At 32.6% G+C, this 15,392-nt stretch overlaps 1 protein-coding gene across 1 annotated transcript in view; it reads left to right on the forward strand.

The window, feature by feature from the left end:
- The window catches only part of LOC139501859 (uncharacterized), a 146,785-nt gene extending 132,501 nt beyond the window's left edge, over positions 1–14,284 (forward strand). Inside the window, exons 11-12 of the mRNA XM_071291083.1 lie at positions 12,104–13,288; positions 14,264–14,284. Coding sequence (XP_071147184.1) covers positions 12,104–13,288; positions 14,264–14,284 — 1,206 coding nt within the window. The remainder of the gene's footprint in view (positions 1–12,103; positions 13,289–14,263) is intronic.
- The last annotated feature ends 1,108 nt before the right edge of the window (positions 14,285–15,392 follow it).

The raw sequence follows: 15,392 nt of genomic DNA on the forward strand, positions 1-15,392 counted from the left end.
CACGAACCGTAATCGTGGTCTCCCTATTGATTTAATTTACCACTCTCGTTCAAAGAATTCATCCTTGTATATTTTTTAAATCTATTGTTCTTGATAAACCGACCGTGAACACGAAGACGGTTGCAGTCGTCTGCCATTTTGCTTGTTTTCCATGTCTATACTGGTTCTCGGCTGACTACTAAACTTTTGTTTGAGTGTAGCGTAATACAAGCGGTGTCTAGTTAATACCTTTTTTACCGATAGCGTGTGATATGACTTTCATTAGCTTCCGGTTATTATCTAATGCCTTTAACATTTTGAAAATTAATCATAATTGCGTTTCAACGTTACTTGGCGAGTTCCAGAAAATACATCTCAATGATAGATTTTTAGTGAAAAACATAACATGTTATAATGCCATGTTATACTCTACAAAAATGTATATTGATTGATTGATTGTTGGTTGCTTAACGTCCAGCGGCAAATAGTTCATGCATATTCAGGACGAGAACAAGTTCACAATACGTACAATATGTAGGTCTTGTCATAATAGAGGCCATCTGAAATGATGGTCGGGGAAATATTGACTGCCACTGGAAACTGAGGATATATTGGATAGGGACAGGAATTTTGCTTTGCAACAGGCCACATACGGGCCCTCAAAGAGTTGTTGCAAGGGTTATTAACGTGCAAAGAGCGTGGCACACTATTTACACGAGACATTGGATATAACGTCCCCATTCTGACCGGACGTGACTGCGAATTTAATACATCCCGCACAGCCAAACAGACGCCCACTTCGGCAAGCGTTTTACTGTCGGTCGGGAGAAGACCAAGTGATCATATGTCTATTCCCCAGTCACCCTTGGGTATATGTGTAAAATGTATATTGATACAAGCCCTTTTCCAAATCAGCCCAGATAAAGGTATTATCCCTCAACCCATATATAAGCCCTTCTTTTATGTCTGGGAATAATCCTAGTTCCGGTGTAGAAAAGGCCATGTATTTTCAGTATATACTAGAACACACGCGCGAAATCGCGGGAATTTAGAGCTTGGTTGAAAGTATGTTTTCTGTTGTAGGGAGAAATTTTGTAAAATATGTTGTATCTGGAGAATTTTAGTAAAAAAATTCGTGTCTGGAGAATTCCAGAAAAGGAATCAAAATTCAAAGGTACTTGGAAACAGTTTCAGCCCTCTCCCTTGTTTCCAAAGTCCGTTATTTTTTCTTCTTCTGTTAAATTCCTTTATTTTTGCGTTTCTGTATATTATGAACATACGTATCCTATAAATAAAGTGTATTTGCTATAAACTATCAATTTCAAGTTTCTTCTCATAGGCGATCACTGCTATATTATAAAGTGAGTCTCTATCAAACCGATAATTATTGTGCTGATCTCGAGTACTCCAATGAAATTTATGTGCAGGTTCAAACCCGGAAGTCCTGTTTGACTCAAAAGCGAAATCGCGGGCATTTTAAGTTTTAAATTTTATGATATGTTATCTCTTTTAGGAAAAATTTTTGTAAAAGATTTTATGTCTGGTGAATTTAAGAAATGATATCAAAACTCGTATAGGTACATGGAGACAGGATTATATGTAAGCCCTCTCTTTTTTTTCAAAGTCAGTTATAATTTTGTTTTTGTTATATTCCATTACTTTTCACGTTTCTGTATACTATGAACAAAGACCTATAATACATTCTATTTAATTTTCTATTAAGGACTATTAACTATTAATTCTAAGTTTTTTCTCCATGGCGATCACTGCTTTATAATATATAGAGTCTCTATATATAGATATAGGAAGATGTGGTGTGAGTGCCATCTCTATACATATAATATGGTAGTATTCTAATCATAGTATACAGTACATGCAGATATACGCAACAATAATTGTCCTGTCCCCGTCCGGGTACTTCTGAAAATTATGTGTACTAAGTTAAAACCTAGGTATAATAGTAGTGGTTCATACGATCTAAAAACCAAGATATGGACAACACTCCGATTGGCTTATTTATTTTTCATTTTTGTTATTTATCAAACGATTGGTTCTAAATGTTAAAACCGGTAGTCATGTCTGACATAAAAGTTGGTCTGATGACGGAATGAATATCCGGACGCCTTTATTTCGTTTTTCTCCCAACATAACCCAAACTGAATAGTCATAAGAATAGATGACAAATGCGATTATGCATGGTACATATAGAGCACAGAGGCATGATGATCAATTTATTGTGGGAAGAAGAGAAGTGACACACAAAATGAGGTCTTCTCGTTTAATAGTATAGATCATATCCAAGTACATGTTCATTGTCTAACTTAAGTCCAAAAATGTGAAGTGTTTGATTCAGACCAAATTTAGGAAATTGTGTTCTATTATAGGTCGTTTAACACCTACTGGTGGTAGATAACAATTGTAACGCAATCATAAACTTACGATTTGAAAGATGTGATGCACTACACATTTCACTGAAACTTGAAATTTTCATTATCCTAATCAGTATGTGTTCAATATGTTTATAAATGATAGCACTAAAGGCTTGGCAGATGACAACTCAAGTCCATTGGTGCTTATAAATAGTAAACTAGGCTCCCTCCTGTTTGCTGATGATCTGCTTTTACTCTCATAATCTAAGGAGGGTAGTATAAATAAAGTGTCCATGTTTTGAGACAACTGACAGATTTCTCTTAACATAATATAAATAAAACAAAAAGTATGGTCTTTTCAACAACAAAGCAAAGCCTGAAACATCTATACTTGTAAAAAAATAGAGAATGTTTAAGAATATCCTTTCTTAGATTAAATCAAATGGTTATCTCAGCCAAAGTACAGCTGAATCAACAAAAAAGACAAAAAAAGGTTTTGTTTTCTATTAAATCATATACTAATTATCTTAGCAGTCTTCCTATCAGAGTGTCAAATTAGTAATAAGTTATTTTACATCTGAGTGAGACCTATATTGACTTATATTTCTGAAATAACATATTTAAACTCATATATAACATATTGCAAAGCTAAAAAAAGCGATGGTTCCTGGAAAAAAATTGGAACCATTTAATTTTATTGACAAGACTCCAATATAAAACTTGCTCCTTGGTTATTGTAAGTTTACCCTAGACACTAACAAGAGCGCCTCAAATTTTGGAATGAATTGGGATGACTGTCTATCGAATGTCATATAGAAACCCAAACTATTATGTATTTAACATGGCTTTTCACCTGAAGTTTGAATCCCTTATTACATGAATCTTTTCTATTAACTAAAACTTTGGATTCTAGTGGGTCCTATTCGTGGTTCACTTTTGCAAAGGATATTCTTTCTGAATCAAACATTGATATAAATTAGACTTAAAACCTGTTATAATTTAAAACAATTAAAACAACTATATTATACCTCAAATAAACTCATACTACAACAATCTGTCGGTGGATAAGTTGAGATCTATTGAATATAAAAGTAAACTAAATTTTAATAAAGGATTTGATCCAAATTTATTGATAAAACCGTACCTCTCTAACTCAAACTTTGAATTTAGGAAATTAATTACAAAACTTAGAATCAGTGATCATCATTATTAATCGAAAAAGAAAGGCATTTTAAAATTCCTCGCGAAGAGATACTATGCAAAAAATGCAAAGTACTGGATGATGAGGAGCATTTCTTAATAAATTGTTCTTACAATTTGAATATTAGATTAGCATATTTTAATTGCATTAACATAGAATACAATTCATTTGCTAATCTCACTGACAATGATAAATTTATATTTATACCTAACCAATCAACACCAACACAGTGAATAAACGAGGATCCTTTATTAAAAAAAATGGAACTGAGGACAGTGGACCATTTAATATTTACCTGAATGTGTGTATATATATATATATATATATATTGTTGGGTTGATGTTTATAACTTAAACACGCTAATTCATACATTAAAAAGTTTATTATATTTTAAATAGAAACATGCAATATTTCGCTGAACAAATTAGCTATTTTGATAAATAAAAAGTCCTATATATAATGTCTAAACATAGCAACAATCAGCATTCAATCTTTTTAAGCGTGGATCACTTTGTGAAAATAATCGGATACATTTACTGAATTAAAATTATATAATGTCTAAGAATATAACTTAAACACGCTCATTATAACATTAAAAAGTTATATTAGATTTTAATAGAAATACGCAACATTTCGCTAAATAAATTAGCTTCATCAGGCATTTGCATCTCCCAAGGTGAAATCTGATGCATGACAAAAAAATATTTTTGTAGCTTAATCTACACAAGATTTGAGGAAAAGTGTAACATATTTATTCATTTGTTATTGATGTTGTGGAAAATATGTTTGTAGCTACAACTACATACAGTTGGAAATACAAGTAAAACACATTTTTTGATGTTCGATGAATTGTTTGAATTTCTATAAATTAATTTGTATGATTTAAAAATTATGGTTTTGATTTGTTTTTAAATCTGTTTTCGTCTCTCTCATTGAATCCATCAGGTACAAGAGTTCGTAACTGGTGCATCCGAAATCTCTCTCTCTCTTTTGTCTTCCTTGTGTATCCCAATTTTGATTTTTTTCAATGATTTTCAAAATCATGTCCTGCTCTGAAAATGTGCCTTGTGATCGGGCAGTTTCTTTCTTTTGTATAAAATGACCGATGGTTATTTAGTTTGATGTGAAATGGTGTTTCGGTTTCACCGACATATTGTATTTCGCAAGTTCCACACGTTAGAACATCAATACAATTTTGCGTTTTGCAATTTGAAGTTATACATATATTGTATTTTTCTTTGTGACTGTGCTGACGAATTGGGTTTCGAAGTTGGCGACTTTGCAGCACTTACAATTGCCCCTTCCACATGGTTTATAAACTCCGATTGTTGATATCTCCTGTGTAGATACTTTGAATGTAACTAGAATATCTTTGAGGTTTTTAGGTCTGCGATAAGCCATAACGGGAGGTGATGGAAAAATCTCTTTTAATGAAGGATCATTTTCAATAAGCCAGTGTTTGTGGACAATGGATGAAAGATTTGTCAGATCAGGATGACAACTAACAACAAACGGGATTCTATCTGTTTGGGCCGTCTTTTGGTTGTATTCAAGTAGGTTTGTTTGTTCGGTCCTTTTCTTTTGCTTTACTGGAAGCTTCTGAAATAATTTTGTTCCTATAACCTCTTGATTTAAGTTGCGGTATGATTTGTGCCAAATGATGGTTTAATTTTGATTCCGATGAACAAATCCGTGTTAACCTGATGGCGTGGCTGTATGGAATGATCCAGGAACAGTGTTTCGGGTGACAACTCTTTGGACAGAGAAATTGGTGTTTATCAGTTTTTTTGGTGTGAAGGTCGGTTGTCATGACTCCGTTTTCTAAAGTTATGGTGGTGTCGAAAAACGCAATTTATTCATTTGAAACTTCAGATGTGAATTTAATCGATCGATGAAAGATATTACAGAAATTGAGAAATTCTTGAAGACATTCTGCAGTTTCGTTCCATTTGATGTCGATGCCATCAATATAACGGAGCCAAGACAAGGGTGTGTATGGTACATTCGAAAGGATGCGTTCGTCGAGACTCCCCATGAAAATGTTGGCAAAGGTGCCATTTTTGTTCCCATACTGGTACCGTCAATCTGCAAGTAGTGCTGCTCGTTGAATACAAAATTGTAGTTTTCGAGCACTAGTATCAGCAACTGAACCAGACAGTCTGTAGGGGGTTGTTTATCCTTACGGTTGTTCCATACTTGTTCACAAGCGACTTTTCCTTCATTTGTTGGAATATTTGTGTATACAGTAGACACATCCATTGATACCAAAATTATGATGATCTGTTGTATTTTGAATGTAGGATGGCATTGTTCTAACATGTGGTATAAGATGGTAATCCATTAATTAAGATATATTTCCGGTTGGATGGCCATTTGCAGATACAATCGGTCTACCCGGAATCCCTTCTTAATGAAGTTTTGGGAGCAAGTAAAATCGACCGGCTGTGCAGGTAGCTTTAGGGTGTGATAGTCGTACGTGTCGTCATCTATGTGTTCTTTGTTGTTTATATCTGAAAGGACCTCATTAATTTGTTTACTGATTTTTTTTGTAAGATCACTTTCTCAATGTTTGTAAAATTTGGTGTTTGAAAGTTGACGATTCCTTTCTTCAATTAAGTCGGTTTTGTTGATCACTACAACTGCACCTCCTTTGATTTATTACAATATCTTCACGGCTGGGCTTTCTTGTTCGGAGAGATTCCGTAATGCGTTTGCTACTGACTGATGAGTTTACTTCAGTTTTAATAATTTATATAAAGGATTCTAAATTGTCGTTCTTACTCCTTGGTGGATTCCATTCGCCTTTCTTTTTAAATCTGGAAATGCACTTGTCCTCTTTATCACTCTCATATTCCGATAATTCATTCCGGCTTCCTGTAAGTTTTTTTTGTGTTGCCTATTAAAGTGTTCTTTATGGCGAAGACATCTTGCAAATTGGTCAACATCTGTCTTCAATTGTAGGTTGTGGATGTTTGCTGGTATAGGAAAGAAGTTTAGACCCTTACTTCATTATTTTTCTTCAGAGTTGGTTAATTCTGTTGACGACAGATTAACAACTAAATTATTCTCCGCGGCGTGTTTTCGTTTTTTGAATCGTCTTTTCTTGGTTGTTTTAAATCACTCTCTTTTGACATATTATTTATACCAAAATTTGAAAATTGCTGTTTAAGACAATCTCTGGTGAATTTCTTTTGTTGCTTGTTGTTGTAATTTTAACTTTCTATTCTTTTAGTATCGGACAATCTGTTCTTGATTAAATCCATGTCTTCGTTAGTAATGGAAATTGGTGGTTTAGAAAGCATTGCATTTATTCTAGAGTTGATTTGTTTATATGAATAGATCGAAAAGGAAAGTAAAAGTTGGAGAAACCGTAAAGAACAATTGAATAAAGTTTCGGCCCAACGTTTCATAAATCTGAAGGACTTTAAACCCAGTGTTTCTGGTGTCAATTTAATATTCAACCCGTTTGGTATTTTTTGGCTTGTTATAAATATATGATTTAATCATATCCAGAAATCAACACCACTTTGCTTATTTGAATATTATACTAAAGAAATCGGATACGGGTCACAGAAATTATATTAAAATGATAGGGAATTTTGGAAAAATGTCTTTTAATTTTAATTTAAGTGATAGACAGGTTGCCGGGGCAGAAAATAAATATACACAACAATATACACCATTTAAACGAAACATAATGACGGTTCTTCCTGAGCTATTTTAAAAATCGAAGCGAGAGGCTTTAAACATTGCAGTGTAAAATACAGGCTTAAATGGCTGAAACGTCAAATTTGCAAATTTCGTGTCAAAAATTGACTTACAATGACATTAGAAAAAAAGGTTGCCGGGGTGAAATTTGATACTTGAATGTCCAAAGAATAAGCAAGTCAAAATCTTGTATGCGTAGTCGTTGAACTCTAGGTTCCCACGTAAAGTTAAAATGTCCCTATTTCAAGAAGAACAAACTCACAAAAACACGAAAAATTCACAAAATTCGCGTTCAATGTTTTGATTTTGACCGCCTGACAACTTTACGGAAGTATCAGAGTGATTGTAAATAATAACTCTGTGACGGACAACTTTTAATATCCGTGTTTTAAAGAGTTTAGTGATAACAAGCCAGTCCAGTTCAAACTGTTATCACGTGGTACAATTCTCATTTACATATTATGAATATTAACTAGCAAAAGCATTACTCATTTATGGCTATGTGTTTGAAACATGATGTTCATCTTGTATTTTCTGATTTGTTCAACTTCGTAGTTTGTTAAAATAAATTCTTTGTTCCATGATCTTATCAGGAAATAGATATAAAAGGATTACACACAAAAATATGTGTAATGCGTGTTGCCTGCGAGAATAATATATAATGTCTAAAAATAGCAACAATCAACATTCAATCTATTTAAGCGTCGATCAGTTTGTTGAAATTAACTAATACAGTTACTGAATTGAAATTATATAAATCTTTTTGTCGTCTCTCTCATTGAGTCCATCGGGTACAAGAGTTCGTTACTGGTGCATCCAAAATCTCTCTCTCTTTGATCTTCCTTGTGTATCCCAATTTTGATTTTTCTCAATGATTTTAAATATCACGTTTTGAAAATCGTGTCCTGCTCCTAAAAAGGTGTCTTGTGATTGGACAGTTTCTTTCTTTGGTATATAATATTTATATATATATATATACATATATTATATTGAGTTACTTAGTTATTGTCTTCATTTGTTGTTCTTATATATTAATAACTTATATTATACTATATACAATGTACAGTACAAAGAAGAAAACTAAGAAAGTCACAGAATAACTGAATATATGAAAACTAGCAAACCTAATTTACTTGATAACAAAGCTCTGGGAGTTATACAATTGAATTTATCAATCCTATACAATAAAAAGAATAAAACCTTTTTTTTGCGGAATTTAAATTCTAAAAGTTTTTGTTTTACATTCATATTTACTTAGATGTGTACTTTCAGTGGAGGATTGCTGTCTAATTGAAGCTATCTCCATTCTTGTTTCCATTAACTCTTTATTTAGTCAGATATAGTTATTTTTCTTTATAACATAACAGGTGATTTTCGTTTGACATGTTGATAGGACATCAAAGATACGTTTAAAGTAGAACTATATGCACTGTTACTATGCGATAAACTTTCCCTTTGTCAAGTGCATATATAGGAGTTTTAAGGTCGTAAATGAATATTTTTTTAGGTTGATGTAGAATCTTTGTCCTAAGGTTAACCCTCTTTTAACATTTTAAGCAAATTAAAATAGCTAACATTTTCTTCTTAAATTTAGTACTAAAACTTGAATTTAATTTACATCTTTTGTGTTACCAGGAACCTGGAATACTTTTCACTTGTTACAGCTTGTCTTAAATAATGCTTTGCAGTTTATTTTCCCCAGACAACACTTTCTTTATGTTAAAAACAAATCACCATTTTCAAAGGTCATTACTGTCATGACTTTGTGCATTGTTCCAGGAAAACTAATTATTAAATAATATCATTTTATTTTGTTGCTTATTTTTATATTGAACCATCATAAAAAAATACTCACTTTAAATGCATTATATTATTAAGTATAATCATTTAGTTGAACAGTTTTGTTGTCCATGACTCAGGAATTATTTAAAAAATATAATAGTAATGCATTCTCGTTGAATAAGTCACTAAAACAATAATTTTCACAGCAAAATATACATGATATATATTGATACTTTAGTCTTAGATGCATGATTTTTTTTTATTAGTTGTTAATGGTTTTGAACTAGCTGTCAGTAACTTCGAGTTCTCTCAGATCTGTACTTAATGTCTTTTTGTTTCTGGAATGTAAAATTAACCGGCCACGTCCACCTGTATTTGTAGTATTTGTATCGGTCTTATGAGTTAAGCCTTATTTATAAAGTTCGTTCTTATGTTGTACTGGTATACCACTGTCCCAGATTAGGGGAAGTGGTGGGATCCAACTAACATGTTTAACCCCGCAACAGTATGTATGTATGTACCTGTCCCAAGTCATGAGCCAGTAATTCAGTGGCTGTCATATGTCTGTTTTACAAATTTGTTTTTCGTGCATTTTTTGTACATAAATTAGGCCGTTGGTTTTCTCGTTTGAATTGTTTTGTATTGTCATTTTATAGCTGACTATGCGGTATGGGTTTATCTCATAGTTGAAGGCCGTACGATGACCTATAGTTGTTAATTTCTGTGTCATGTTGTCTCATTGGCAATCACACCACATCTTCGTTTTTATATTTGAAGTCAAATTTAACATGAATTTTCTCAAACTATATTCAATAAAAGTTTACAAACATCTTCAACATGTTAAAAATGCAAGTGGTTAGTGTGCAACATCCAGTGAAAATGTAATTAAGTAATATCAGGGAAATACCTGTAAATCAGGGTTAGCAACACAAATATAGGCCATCCTGAACAACCAAACCAATGTCCCACATTAAAAGGGTTTTACTGTTAGACGACCAAGATCAAGATTGAACCTTTTTCTATTCCCTCGTCACCCTTTGGATGATGTATATATAGTAGATAGGGGAATAACAACTTTACAGTCGGAGCTATGTGTGTAGACACATGATTATGAAAATTTCACTAATTAACAGTACTTTCAAAACCTATACAAATGGAACAAACATTTACTAGGTAAAACAATAAAACTTATAGAATACTGTAGGGTACAACACTTAGGTCACAAAGTCAAGTTTAAAAAATGCCTCATGTCATTAGCCATAGTTGACTCGAAACAATATATTTTGTTCTAAACTTATTCTGATTTTTGCTTTAATATGAACATTTTCATAGGTTACAGGTCCTTTAATATATGAGATGTCACGCACGAACCCAGTCTTGCACAATGACTATCAGCCTGAAAAAAAAAACTATCGTCAGCCAGCATAAACTTTACAAAACTATAAAAAAAACAAATTGCATCTGGTCCCTGTGGCTGAATAATTTGATCATGATCTCTGCATATTGCCATATACTATAGGCGTGATAGTATGGCGTCCATTTATATGATATAGGGACTATAATCTTTCTAGTTCTTTTATCCTGTAACTTTACCTGCGGCACGAACTTCTGATGATTTTCCTAATTTTATTTTTATCTAATAAGAGTTTTTTTTTAGGGAAAATAAAATAAACAGCTGCGCCATGAGCGTATGATACGTCCGTCGTATAGTGAAAAAAAGAACATTTAAAACGGTTATTGCACAGGAAGTCATGCTAAGTATATCCTGACTCATTCCTTATTCCTGCTCAATAGAAAATTAATATAAGTGACACACAAAACAATAGCTAACAACATGTTTTATAGGAATTTTACCAAAAAGCTCAATTCAAATTCAATAACTCAAACATAAAATAAAGAAGCATCACAAAAAAGATACAGATCTTTATTAATATAACTAACAAGTGTGTGAAGTTTTATACAATGATAATTAATAGTTTCTGAGATACGGTGCGACATGTGAACCCCCCTTCTTTCTTTTACAAAGATTTTAATAACTCTAAAATAAGATAAAAAACCATCACGACAAAGTATACAAATCCTCGAATTAATTAACAAGTTTGTGTGTTTTATGCAAAAATTATAAATAATGTCTGAGATATGGCTCGACATGTGAAAAAACATCCCCTGTTTTAGTTACAAAGTCCCGTAACTCAAAACGTTCTAATCTTATGTTCACTAAAAAAAGGTTTACAGATCGTATGACCATCATTAAAAACAACTGTGTTAAGTTTCCTGAAATTTCGATAAGTTTTTCTCAAGTTACGGTGCGACATGTTTACGACGGATAGATGGACGGACGGACGGACAGACGGATGCCGGACATTTATATACCATGACACGTCCTGTGAAATTTTGACGGTCGTATAAAATAAACAAAATGTGCATAAGGCCATTCATGGAGGATTTCGGTGGCGGTTGTTTTTTTAGTAGAGAAAATAATGGACTTAAAACATAATATTAAAGAATAATGATTAAAAGATACAGATAATAATCAAAGGAACTTCAAAAATACAGGGGGAGGGGGAGGTAGTCAACATGAATTTCAATGATGCATTCATTTTTTTAAAAGCCCAAATACTAACTTACATGTAGAACGTCGATTCATACCTGTAGAAAGACAAAAATAATGTGGACATTTTTCCTTCAAAATCTATTTAAGGATCATGATAAAAAATATTAAAATATTGTTCATTTCTACTCACCAAAAGCAATATCAAGCTCAGCTTACATTATGGTATAACATTTGGACATAGCTTCTATTCTACAATTTTGTTAACGACATAGTTTGCCAGCCGGCTGGTGTGCCAACATGAATGCAACAAAAAATAAAGAGACCTTGATGAAAAAACGCAAACCCAGTCTGTAAAGTGAGTTATGAAGGGTCCATGAATTCTTAAGAATTGTCATAAGAGTTAATGTTAGAATCAAGGTTAAATACATTGGAGGTTCATCATCTTCCGAAATCATCTCATTAAAATATATCTAACATAATTATTATTGATTCCTCTGTTTATTTTTTTAGGCAGATTTTGAGAAGAGAAAGAAAGAACTTAATGATCAAATAGACCAAGTTTTGGGATATCAAAGCAAATATCATCACTTACACGACGAGTTTTTTTTGTCAAATAAGGAAGATACTGACGAGGAATTTGAAAAGTTGCGATATGCCATTTTCAAGACTGTAGGAACAATGGATAATTGGGGTAAAGCTTTTCCACTTAAATGGATTCTTTTAGAACATTTGATTGAAATTAATAAGAAAAAAGGAAAAAATTTCATCAACTTCAATGACATGTCAAATCTGGCTAAACATCCTCAAATCAATATACTGAAAAAGGAGGATTTGTTGTTGTTTCTTCGATTTCAGCATAATGTAGGGAACATTATTTTCTTCGAAAATATACGTGATTTGATCATATTAAAACCTCAGTGGTTAGCAGATGCCTTCCGATGTTTAGTCTCAGATAAATTTAATAAGAGCAGATTGCATCACCGTAATGACTGGACACTGTTTACACGAAAAGGCACAATAAGCGAATCATTAATAACAGAACTCTTCGAATTAAAAAATGGAAGTCAGTTTTCAGGACAAAATAACAATTTACATAAAGTTATGGAAGAACTTGATATATTAGTCAAAATTGAGAACTCAAATTATTATATCATGCCAAGCATGATGCCGTCGTCCACGTTTGACGATGTATGTAAACAACTTGGCATTATTGACGGAAAATGTAAAAGAACTTCCTGGCTTTGTTTTAAATTTGAATTTCTTCCACCTTCTTTCTTCAACCATTTGTCTGCCTGGTTTATCAGAAACTACGACCCTAGCAAAGAGGATTGTGGTATTTCTTTAAACCGTGGCATCTGTATGTTTGACATAGATGCCTCTGGTGGCACAAAGATTCTAGTTACCATGTCAACTGATACAATTGCTCTTCAGGTTGTGACATTTTCCAAACAAAATGCGGGATTCGGAAGCACATGCAGCAACATATACAGTGAAATATCACAACTATTGGAAGATATAAAAAAGAGGTATAGCGTGAACATATCTTTTAAACTCCATTTCAAATGCAGTAATGGCTATTACTTTAAAGAGACATTTGAATATGAGAAATTAACAAGTCTGAAGGAGTTATTTTGTAATCAACATCAACAAATGCATCAATCTGAACAGATGTACTCACTTTGGATGAAGAAGGAGGTAAGTTTTTCAAAACAACATCTGTATAATTCGCTCAGATTATTATTTGTATATTCACCAGTGTTAACATTCCGAATTGTTCTCAACATATTGTCAACATTCTCAAGTCTTTACTCAGTCTAATTTTATCTAGACACATTGTAAAGAATCATAATTCTGTCCTGATACGTCTATTCTCAGCAGTCTGAATGTATTGCGTAGTGCACAATCCTCCGCCTCTCCCCTCTCTCTCGGGGACTCTCAAGGGTTCATTTTGAATATGTGTGTGAAGTTTTATGCAATAATCATAAATAGGTTCTGAGATACGGCACGACATGTGAAAACCCTTCCTTTTTTACAAAAAACTCAATATCTCTAAAATAAAACTTTTAATCATCACCAAAAATTATACAGATCTTTGGATTAATATAACTAAGAAGTGTATAAAGTTTGAAGCAATATTCATAAATAGTTTTTGAGATACGGTGCGACATGTGAACCCCCCCCCCCCCCTCCCCCTCCTTTTTTTTTAAATCTTTAGAAAAATATAACTAAGAAGTGTGTTAAGTTTTAAACAATAATCATAAATGGTTTTTGAGATACAGCGCGACATGTGAAAAAAAAACCTGTTTTAGTTACGAAGTCCTGTAACTCAAAAATTTTTAATCTTATTTTCCTGTTTCACCAACATATTGTATTTTAACGTGTATGTTCTAACGTGTGGAACTTGCAAAATACCCAGGCTGATATGGAAAAGGCCATGTATTAATTACTTTATCATATACTTCCGACAATAGTTTTATGTAAGGCAAATAAACAAATGCAACAACTAACACAGTCATAAACTTTATTAAGAAGTTAAGTTATGAATCAAATATATTATAATTGTCCAACAACAGCATCACTTCCTCCATATATATGTATGGTAACATTTCCTATAGAGGCATTTTGAAACATTGAAAATTTGGAAGAGTTTTAAGATCATTATTATTCCAGGTTTGTTGTACTATAAAATGATTCATAATTGCCAATGGTATTTGTTAGCAAGTAATTAACTATCCCCACAAAAGTTCAGGTAAAATTTGACGTCGTCATAAAAAATATCTGACGTCACAATGGAAAAGTAAACAACCGATACCGGAAACACCGGAAGTAACTTGCACGAAAAGCACTGTTATGGGTTTTTGCACGAGACGCCCCTGATATGGGTTATCAGACCGGTCTGATATGGGTTATCAGCCTGGGTTGGAAATTACGGCTTGTGTACTTCCGTTCGTTACACATATGCAAAAGCTATCATATTAATGCTAAGTATATGATAAAGTATAATAATATACAAAATACCTCTGACAATGTCTCTACAGAGATTTCCTCACTTGGCACTGAAACATCAAGATGTTCATCTGGTTTGCCTGATGACAAGTGTTTTCTGCAGTTTGAACAGATAGCTGTTTGTAAAAAACAACATGCTATATTCAATAATTAAAAAAAATCCATACCTACAATATATTATGATACATTTTATTGAAAGTTAATAAATATAAACTTTAAAACTCTGCAAAGTTGAAAGTTGACTTTCTAGAATAAATTGTTGCTTATTGTAAAAGAAATAAAAATATATTAAATGCACATACCATTGCATACTAGTCATACATAAAGTTGCTTTAAAAAACAAAAAAATCAAGAAATAAAAGCACTAAGTAGGTAAATCATGATTTAGAATTATTATATAATAAGAATTTGCCTCCTGTATGGTGATCAGGCCTAACAGTAACACTATATGAAGGTTCAACAAACATATAAAATTAAGCATATTGTGTTTCAGTAGATAGTTGAGTGCATTTTTACTAACTTTGTGATGTGAGAATTACAACATTTATTGGTTATAAATGGTCTATTTTGCGTGGAGACACCCCAATAGTAATAAAATATACTGGATTGCAGTTATGTGCTGGTGCTGTGTGATGTACTATGCATCACACATGCACATTTCATATAAATAAAGGCAACAGTAGTATACCGCTGTTCAAAACTCATAAATCCATGGACAAAAACAAAATCGGGGTAACAAACTAAAACCGAGGGAAACGCATTAAATATAAGAGGAGAACAACGACATAACACT

Source organism: Mytilus edulis, chromosome 13 (genome assembly GCF_963676685.1).
Source record: "Mytilus edulis chromosome 13, xbMytEdul2.2, whole genome shotgun sequence".
Taxonomy (NCBI): domain Eukaryota; kingdom Metazoa; phylum Mollusca; class Bivalvia; order Mytilida; family Mytilidae; genus Mytilus; species Mytilus edulis.